This window comes from Porites lutea, chromosome 9 (assembly GCF_958299795.1).
Source record: "Porites lutea chromosome 9, jaPorLute2.1, whole genome shotgun sequence".
Taxonomy (NCBI): domain Eukaryota; kingdom Metazoa; phylum Cnidaria; class Anthozoa; order Scleractinia; family Poritidae; genus Porites; species Porites lutea.
The window spans coordinates 9489335-9499998 of NC_133209.1; the positions used below are offsets into that span (position 1 = coordinate 9489335).

Genomic DNA, 10664 nt, shown 5'->3' on the forward strand with positions numbered 1-10664 from the left:
CAGTCAATATTTGTGGAATATACTCTTCTCTTGAACAGGCATTTGAGTTTTGCTGAAGCTCGTTCGCAGATGAACACAACACTTTACCAAAATCGACCAGGAGAAACGTAAAATTGAATAAAGTTGCATTTGGAATTGAACCCCATGACCACCGGATTTATTAAGCATTGATTTGCGTCATCAGTATGGAATTTCTGTCGCTGAGTCGCAGACGTTCCTCCGCGCGAAACGTCCTCAGCGAGGAGAAACGGATGTTTTCGCAGGTAAGCAAAGTTTGAACAAATTCCATTGGAGCGTTTTGGGTAAAAAAAAATCGTGAATAAACATGCTATCAACATAAGTAGCTAATCAGTCTAAAGAAAATGGTGAGGTGTGGAAAGGCAGTTTCATCTCATAGTGGTTTGACTTCGTCTGACACTTTGTAAGAAAAACGAGGGGGATTGCTTTAGCCGATTGCGAGAAAGAGAAATTTGATTAGCCCACGTTCGGCTGCTTTTTTTACCATTTTGTATGCAATTTCACGGTTATTTAAAAACTGCTTGATAAATTTTATTGAAAACTTGACAATCTCGAGCTTACAGGTAAGCATCAAGGTACGTCTCCTCCAAGTTTCAAGGACGTTGAAAACAAGAAAGGTAATTAAATGGGTCTTCAAACGTCACAAATTTCCCCCAGATTTGTGTTTTCAAGTGAGCGTCCTCATCTTTCACTGGCATCGTTTTCAAATTTCGTATACTCCCTAAAAACCAGTCGAGCCACCTTAATATTAAAGACTGGGAACTGGCTCATCCACCATCTTGGATCTGCCATTTTGAATCAATCAAAACACGTATAAACCGAGGTCACAGTAAAAAAAAAAAAAAAAAATTGATCAGTGTAGAAAGGGATGCTCAAGAAGCTCCCCCCCCCCGCCCCTCTAAAAAAATGAAAGTAACGAAATTCCAAGAGAAGTCAACACTGTTGAAATTTGAACCCAACCTCTGCATTTGTTCATTTTAAATTCTTTTTTTTTTTCGTTTTGTTTGTTTGTGTTTTTTTTCCCCGCAAATTAGTCACTAATATAAAAAAACCTGAATTACATAAATAGTTGTAACAAATTTCATAAAAGAAAGCTAAATTAACAATGATATAATAATTTAATAAGTAATTATAGAAATTTTTTTTTTTTTAAAGAAAAATACACCTGGTTGCCTGGTTGCCATGGTAACGTCAATGTTGACGGCCATAGTTTGCACGGCTGGGTTTGAAATTATTTAATTTTAAAGTTTGGATGGGTTTAAGACATAATTATTCGTCTCACTTTTCATTGGGTGTTTGAAACCCTGAAATATAGTTCTCTGTTTTCTTATTTTTTTCTGAAGGCATAAAATGCCCGAGAGAAATTTCAGGTGGAGTGGAGTGGTCAGCTACAGCTGGAGGAGGCGGGAATATCAAACCTTGTCCAGATGGGGCCCGTGGTATGTTATATGTTTAGCCAGTCAGTTTACCAAGACGTAAATCAATTCGTGTTTGAACGCCTCCTTGTAATCTTCATCTTACAAGTAGAATTAAATTTCGACCCACTCCCCATAAAGCCTCCTGTAGCTCAGTGGTTAGCGCCTCCGGACAAGACCTCGGAGGGCAGACTGCGCGAAGTCGAAAACGCGCCTCCTTTACATCCTTAATTAAGGGGGGGGGGGGGGGGGGGAGAGAGGAAGGATTTTTTTGTCTTTTCCTTCCAAGATTTAACCTGAATGTTTGCAATGCTACGAAAACCCCTTCATCTAAATACGCTTTTGTTTCGAAACAAAATAACGTTTTTACTTCTCCGAAGGAACCGCAACACGAATCTGCACTAACAAAGGAATGTGGTTGAACGCAAACTTTACAGGTTGCAGCTCTGATACATTTATCAAGTTGGCGGATGCAGTAAGTGAAATTATCAATGAGCATGAGTTTACTAAGATTTGTACATTTAAAGTTTGTTAAACCTCGATTGGCGTTTAAACTAATAAAGAATTAAAAATTATCGTTTCGTCAGAGCATTTACTTTTATGGGGTATTAAAGCCTGCAGGTTAATACTTATATGTTTTACGAATTTTCAGTTCCAAAGAGTTCTTCTTACTTTTGAATTTCTAAGCTGTCGCTTTAGGTAGCATTTAAGTGAGGGCCGAGAAAGCTGTCACGCGTGTCTAAAAAGTTTAAATCTGTACATTGTTTGTACTAGAGTTTCTGAGCTCCTCGAGTGATAAATTCACGCTTCCGTAGCAAAACTCAATGATAAATGTTCTGATAGTTTCCGGTCGCCATTCTGGCCTTCTAGTAACATGGTGTCTCCACTCATAGCCTTGGAATATAGCCTCCCACACAGGTGCTTTTAGGGGAGCTCGTTTTTCATCCCTCCCCACAAACGCCTGCTCAGTCGAAGACAACATTCCTTTCCCAAGCTTAGCCAATCACATTGTACTTTCCAAATTTTGGAAAGTTGACCTTGACTGCAGGGTAATCTGATAATTACTCGATCTGCATGAAAGACTGCAGAACCTTAGCGAACGAAAGAAAAGAAGGAAAACGGTAACTCTAGGGTCACGTTTTAGTCGTGATTAGCCTGCCAACACTTTATTTCACAACTGTTGATTGGTCACTTACCACGCAAACAAAACAGTGGGAAAGGAATGTTGTTTTCGGTTGAGCAGGCTTTTGTGGGGAGGGATGAAAAACGAGCTCCCCTTAAAACGCCTGCGTTGGAGGCTACTTGGAATATAACCACTACTCAAATCAAGTTGACAAATCACAAATGGTCATTGTAAGCTAAAACGCGTACATTCAATATCCAAAATAATACTTTAATATCTAATATCGCTATTTCTTTCGTCTCTCATCTCCTTGCTAAATCCTCGTTTTACAATGGGTCATTTGTTTCTGTTTTTCTTTTATTATTCTGCTTGATTAAGATGAAAGCTATCGTAGCAGGTCTTGAGTCAAACGTGACTGCACAAGATGTTCTTTGGGAGCTCTCAATTGCTACTCAGTCCATTCAAGATAATCCTAGCAGGCCTCTTCAGATCTATGGAGGGGATCTAGTTATAGCGGTGGACATACTCGTTGAAATATCCATTGATAACAAAAACGTGACTTCACGAGATGACTTTAAAAACTTTGCACTCGTGGCCAGTAATTTGTTGGAAACAAGGAACAGCAAGACTTGGAAAGAGCTGAAGAAAGTAAGTATGACAAAGACTTGGCATTTTCATTTAACTGATTTCTCGGCAACGTTAGAACTTAATTGAAGTATTTGAAACGAGAGCCACTATCCGCTGACTTGTTAACTTGTTGACTTGACCGGTGTAAGTGGTTTTCGTCATCGTCATACGCTTTGGACTGCAGAAATTCTGGAATTAATTATAGCGATTCCCAACGTTAACCATATTTCAACCAAAACATTTGAAACTCGTTCTGTACAGGGCTTCTCGATATCTATACAGGGGCGGATTTCAGTCGACGCTTGTTTATTAATCTAACTCTCAACCGCTCCATTCTGCATTGCTGTCAGAGCAAAGGTACCAGCACAAGGAGTGGGTGACAACATACAATGATTTTTTTAAATTTGCCCAAGCAAGTCTCAACTTTGCTTGGCTATGTATGGGCTTACTAAAACGGAGGGCACGCAGGAAAGATAGGAATACAAGACATCGTGACTACAAAAAATGAAATTTGCATTTCGGTTAAATTTAAGGTTGTTTCACAGAATAGAGCTTGAGTTTAAGAGATGGCTTGCATTTGATTTAAACGCTCCAATATGTTTCACTTACAGGCTGGTAAAGATAGAAGTAGGAGCTTGGTAAAAGCGATGGATAGGTACGGGCTAGCTGTTGCTGCCACGCTACATGGATCGACAAAGCTAATCGTTGCACGAACCAAAAACCTGCTGATGCGAATTGACCGCGTAAAAAAGGACAGTCCGGTATGATGATAATGTACGCTTTGCTTCTTTAGGTCGCATATATTTAAAGGCTTAGCTCATCAGGAACTCTTTTTGTATCGTTTTGTGAGAGCTATCTTTCAGCGATTTCGAATCGCGTTGGAGGCTCTCGGATCAGGCAGGGGGAGCGGCTTTTTCATAGGAGGACTTCCTTAATTGCAAGAAAATCAGTATAGCTTTGTCACGTTTAACAAACAAAATTCAAGAAGCTTGGAAAGCGATATATTATGATATAACATTTTTCCATTTATTCTCACTTAAAGGTCTCTTAGCTTCTTAGCTCTTCACCCATTTTATCGCGTTGGTCTTGTAGTTAAAATAAATATTTGGGGAAGACAATTATGATCTGATGTAGTTATAATAAATATTTGGGAAAGACAGTTATGATCTATTAAATGACCTCTCGGATCTGCAAATAAATTTATATCCATATTGTATTTAAATGAGCGTAAAGTTGAATATGGTTCATTTGGGTTGTGTCCTAAGGCCTATCAAGCCTTATACTAGTCGAATGTGACCAATGAAATATGACGTCCCATGGCATTCAAATGGGGAAATTAGTTTAGGCGTTGCCATACTGGATTTTTGATGGAAAGCAAGAAAGAAATTATTAGGCAACATAGTCAAAAAAACGCTGAGTTGCATAACATATGATTCTTACTGCTTATCTTTTAATCCTGAGTTTACTAACATCTGCGTTCGACTTCCAGGGTTTGAAGATCAGTTACAACCAAAGCTCTATCTATTTGCCTTCGCAAGCATTCAGTTCATCACAAGATTCGTCCGTGGTAACCATTATCTTTTTGACGTTACATAACGTCCTGTCGCTCCCAGCTGCAAAAACAAATCAGAACAACAGTGGCCGCCACTTGTCTCCTAACACTTCAGTTATATCTACCACCGTAAAACCCAGACCCCCAGACGTTTTCAACAAACCAGTTAAAATCGTACTACGCAACACAAAGGTACGCGTTGCTACTGAGATCTGAGTAATCTATGCATTTCCTTAACGCCTGTTTGTGATGATGATAATGAATAATGATGATTGTTACGATGATGATGATGATGATGATGATGATGATGATGATGATGATGATGTGGTCTTCCCTTCACTTGAAGGTAAACTCTTACATGCCACCACAAGGAAACTGTGTATTTTGGCGACCAGAAGAGTCTTCGATTTGGAACTCCACTGGCTGTAGACGTGTGCCCAGTAAGTCGGACGCCGCAATGACAACTTGCGAGTGTGATCACCTGACAGTCTTTGCTGCACTCATGGATCCATTCGGCCCACCCGTAAGTTAATGACAACCACGTATATATATAATATGTAGATGACATCATATGGCCTAACGGAGATACCAAATTTCTCTTCCGAGTGTTGAAAAATATTCGAGTTAACCTTTTTGAAAACGAGAAGAGAAATATCGTATCTCCAAGCGACTATGTAACTAATGTTCTATTTATTATATAAACGCCAATGAAATACCAAAAAAGTGTGATTTATCTTGTAGCCTTAGCAACGGTGATCTTTTCATGTGTGAAGATATGTTATTTTGAATTCATATGTGATTTTGCGCGTGGTGGTTATGTACTAAAAAATGGGTACCGACGACACACTCCTGGGGAACTCCTCAATGGACTAGCCAAGGAGGAGAAATATAATAATATATGTTAAATAATCAGTCGAATAAAAATTTCGTTAATAAAAATACGCTCAATAAGAAATTTCGTCAACTTAGATTTGAATACACTCAGTGAAAAGGTCCTTTGCCCGTATGATTTAAGATTATATTTCGGTGTAACAAGAAGATATTACCAGAGGAACGCAATTTTATTTTTTATTTTTTTATTTTTTATTTTTATTTTTTATTTATTTTTATTGTGGCTATGTTAGCAGAAAATGTAGGTTTGCAAATAGAAGCAATCTGAAGCTATCCACTGACACCAAATTGTCGAACCCACACGGCGATATCAATACGCAATACTTCTAGGTGGCTCATCTTACAGAAACCGGGGGAATCTCCGGTCTTTTATGCACCAGTTAGCTCGTAATCCCTTTTTAACTATTGAAAAGAAACAATGATCTGGAATTTGAATTCCCCGTCAGTCTTGCAGATTAATTTAACCGGTTGAAAAATTGTACATTTGAGTGAAGCGTAAACAGAGATTGCTCTCGGCATCCGCTATGTTGTTTGGAAAAGACATGAAAGGAATAACCAAATCATTGAGGGCACGACCTGCCCTCTTCCCCTTTCCCTGTAGAAAATCTGGGTTTTAGCTTTTGGGATTAAAAATGCTGCCAGCGACATGCAGATAATTAACTAAGAGATATTGTTTTGATACATATTACAGACAAAAGAAAGCCACAAGGAAGCCCTGGAAATCATTTCTACCGTTGGCTGTTCCATTTCGTTGGTAGCTGTGGTTATTACCATCATTGTGTTGAGTCTCTTTTCCAGACCACTCAAAGCAGGGGTTAAAGTGCTCATTAACTTATGTGCTGCAATTGCAATCACTTGCGTGCTTGTAATATTTGAGGGATTGGCACGAGGTAGTAAGGTGCGTGCTAGGTGTTGCATTGAAATCGTTTAATATATGGGTTGTAGTTCAATTTTATCCTTGGTTTGAATTTTATTTTCCTTTGTTTTGGGTTATACTAATGTATGATAATGAGTTTGAAACAAAGGAAAATAACATTTAAACCAAGGCTAAAATTAAACCACAACATTCATACATCGATATAAAATGTAGTACAGATCAAGAAGATAGTTCGCAGTAACAACAGAGGGTAATATTCTCCCCTAAACAGCTAAAAAAAAAAAAAACACAAACACACACACACACACATACAAATGAGCAAGTAAATAAATAAATAAAGACGCTAAGTCAACAGCCGCCCAATGAATGTTGTAAGAGCTATGGCAAATTATTGATATATTTATTCCTCGTCTTAAACAAAGCCGTACGTATTGTTTAATGACTCCTAGGTTGGTTGTCCTGTGGTAGCGGCGTTATTGCAGTACTTCTTGCTGGCTTTATTTTCGTGGATGCTCTGTGAGGGTATATCGCTTTACCTAAAGGTCGTCAAACCGCTGGAATATGGTCTTGCCATTGAGGAGAAAATGAAGTCCTTTTATCTTTTTGGGTGGGGTAGGTTTGCTCCAAGGCCGCCTTCTACTATAAGCCGTTGCTGAATTAAACAATAGAAGTTGTAGGATTTAGCCAGTCTATTTAACTACACTTTTCAAGAGCGACGGTCAGGAAATATCGAACAAAATCTTGAATTTCTGGCAAGAGTTTTAAAATCAATGTCTTTCATATTTTTTTGTTCATTGTTAGTTCTTAGGTAGATACGAAACCTGATCATGTAAATTTCTCGCCAAAAGCCTTATTTTCAACAAAAAATAAGAATATAGATTTTCCTGCCGAAGACTCAAAAGGGCCAACATCTGTCAATGGCTGCCACTGCCTGGGTAATAAGGCTGTGCGCATGATTAAGTTACTGGCCATATGGCGGAGTTGGTAGTATGTGTTTCAGTGCCGAAATTTGCCAGCATCAGCTTTTGTTTCGTTTGCAGACACTTTCCATGAAATTTCAAATTCAAATTTCCACACTTTCCATGAAATTCGACACTCTATTTCGTTTGCAGACACTTGACAAAATTTTACACTTTCCATCGACGAAAAAAACTTTCTTCAGGAGGTGCTTTTGTTTTTTAAAAGTCCCTTTAGTACCTTAAAAGGTACTTTCAGGGCAATAGCAAAAAAAAAAACAAACAAACAAACAAACAAACAAAAAACAAAAACAAACAAAACAAAACTCATTACTCATTTTCGACGCTGATATTTAGAGTGCGACATGTTGCGACCACTCTAACCGGGGCCACGCTAACAAAGTTGACCAATCGAATTGCAGGAAAATAACAATACATTCCTCAAAAAATTAGTAGTCAATCATAATTGCAATGGAACGAAGTAAACGGTGGATCGAAATTAACCAATCGCAACCAACAGACGTGGTCTTTTGAACCCGCTGAAGAAAGTGAAGAAAGCCTGTGTTTTCTGAGAGGTCCTGAGAGGTCTCCTCTATCGTTATCGTTATCGATCGCTATCGCTAGCGTCATTATCTTTGCTTTCATTATCATTGTCATCATCGTTATCGTTATCGTGATCGTGATCGTGATCATCATCATTTTTATTATTGTCACTATTACTATTATTAGTATTACGTTCAATTATTTTAAAAGTCTTTTCTGGGGAACTAATTGTCTTTAATTGTTTGTAGGTTTCCCAGCCATTACAGTCAGCATTTCACTGGCTGTCACTCAAACAAATGGTTACGGTGGCAAGGCAGCTTGTTGGCTGGATATCAAGAGTGGATTGATTTGGACGTTTATTGCTCCAGCGTTATTCGTTATCTTGGTTGGTGCAAATTATTTTGCCTACGTCTCTTTCATTTAAGTACAAGTGAATTATAATTTATTGAGTGAATTAGATATCAGATAAGCTTATATATTATTGCAAAATTGTGAGAAATTACCCTCCCCCCCCCCCTCACCTCCTACACTAGTGGCCATTTGTTGCTCGTTAGTACTCAATGTTTTAAAAAATGGGTATCTCGCCTGTCTGATCCGAAGAAACATGCCAAGAGAATACCTTGATGTTGTACTACCCTCTTTTCACTGTTTGTTAGCATTGTTGCATTTCCATATTATTTTCTATTGAATTAAGTTTTATATTTCCTAGCCTGTGTACAGACGCACCCCCCTAAAACTAAATCGGGCAAGAGATTTTTCGCCCGAATTAATTTGAAGGGAGGGGGCGTCAGTACAGAGGCTACATAGTTCCCAGCAAGAATGTGTTTCCTTGTTATTTATTTGTTTTATTTTATTTTTTATTTATTATTATTTTTCATTTTGTTATGCCAAAATAGTCTGAGCAACAAAGGCCAAAAACCTCGTTCTCAGGTTCTTCTTCTACTCGTCCATAGGAGTAGGAGAGGCACTGAGAACGAGGTAGTAAACTGCTTGATTATTTTTCCACAGGTAAATACCGCGATACTGATACAGGTGATGCGTGAGATAACGAAAAAAGTGACGAGAAAAGTGGAAAACAAAACACAAAGTGTGAAACTGAGAGTCGGACTAAGAGCCTCTGTTGCACTTCTTCCTTTGCTCGGGATCACGTGGCTGTTTGGTCTTCTGGGCTTCAGTTATGATACCATCGTTTTCAAGTACATATTTGCCATCTTCAATTCTCTTCAGGGCTTAATGGTCTTTATTTTTCATTGTGCGCTCAACGACAAGGTAGGCAATTGAGCACTTCGGCTTTCTCTGCCGCCTTAGAAATTTAAAACAAAATATTAAACCGTTTCCAACGTGTCCAACGGTTACAAATATGGCAGCTATTGCGCTTGCGCGTTAATCAGCCAAAGCTGTCGATTTGTAAACGCTGGCCAAAAGAAACAGAGATCTGTTTGTTTGTTTGTTTGGTTTTTTTTATAAAGATCAGGCAAGAAGTTAAACTTCTAAAACCCTTCATGATGTTTATGTTGGTAATAGAGATACGCTATACTGTGTAAATGAAATCGGTTTGATATTGTTTTTAGACACTCTTGACTCTTTAAGTGTCATAAAAAGAATCAAGTAAGCAAAAATAAAACAAACAAACCAACCACTTAACTACACCGTACCTGAAAATTAAAATTTGATAGGAGTAGACTCATGCGCGATCATCCACACGATCGAAGTAGGGTAAACTAAGCTCTGCTCTGTAAGCCTATTTTATCGACTGATGATTAGTAATAACTGACACTTCGCTTCACTACAAGGCTAATAACCATTTCAGCCAATTAAATATATTCATCAGAAGACCGCCTTTTTCTTATTTTCGAGGTGCGTACCATCGACGATGTCCTAACAAAGAGGTAATTGCTGTTGTGATAAATTCCATGCCTCAGAATAGATTTCATTTTTTTCAACAGATAAAGCAAGCTCTCATAAAAGGGAAAAAAGCGCATCAAGTCAACAGAGGTAAGTTATTTTATTTCTGCAAAGCTCAGAAAAAAAGAAATTACTTTTTGGAAGCCGGGGTAAGCCTTTCTAGTCCAAAGGACGAAATGTTTCCCTCTATTTGTCATACATTTCTTCACTTTCGCTTTTTCCTTTTTCTGCTTCTTTGTAACACAAATTTTATTTCTTTCATTGCAGGTACAATAAAACGGCCAAACAGGAATGAATATGAAGCGGGAGTGCCTCCATGAATACTTGAAAAATTAAGGAGATAAAACATTAAAAGCCAAAGATAACGGATCTCTTAACACTTTAAACCCTAAGATCAAAATATGAATTCTCTTTTGTCGCCCTTATTCATTTCCTACAGAAGTTGTGGAGAAGCTGATAAAATATCTAGCAAATTCATTTTGGGTGATCGTGTCCGTAATTCTCACGACCGCTCTGTTTAACAAAGCATGGATATTTCAAAGAGAAATTTGATGCTGATCACTCTTAGGGCTTAAAGGGTTAACTGAAGTCGTTACCATTTTTGTTAAACTCAGTTAATATACAGAGGTCGTCGAGTTTCGCCTTTATATTTAGACAATAGAATTGCCTATCCAAGTTTTTCGTTTCCAGAGTTAAGACTAAATAAAACATAAACTGTTAAATCAATGGAATTTTGTCTTTTCTGGCCCTAATATCT

General features: G+C 38.1%; 1 protein-coding gene across 1 annotated transcript in view; it reads left to right on the forward strand.

Annotated features, from left to right (window-relative positions):
- The window catches only part of LOC140948860 (adhesion G protein-coupled receptor L1-like), an 18616-nt gene extending 7952 nt beyond the window's left edge, over nt 1-10664 (forward strand). Inside the window, exons 6-17 of the mRNA XM_073398129.1 lie at nt 1362-1457; nt 1814-1908; nt 2935-3204; nt 3795-3944; nt 4673-4927; nt 5082-5258; nt 6318-6524; nt 6953-7151; nt 8251-8387; nt 9011-9271; nt 9949-9997; nt 10175-10664. Of these exons, the coding sequence (XP_073254230.1) occupies nt 1362-1457; nt 1814-1908; nt 2935-3204; nt 3795-3944; nt 4673-4927; nt 5082-5258; nt 6318-6524; nt 6953-7151; nt 8251-8387; nt 9011-9271; nt 9949-9997; nt 10175-10227 (1949 nt within the window). The 3' untranslated portion in view covers nt 10228-10664. The remainder of the gene's footprint in view (nt 1-1361; nt 1458-1813; nt 1909-2934; nt 3205-3794; nt 3945-4672; nt 4928-5081; nt 5259-6317; nt 6525-6952; nt 7152-8250; nt 8388-9010; nt 9272-9948; nt 9998-10174) is intronic.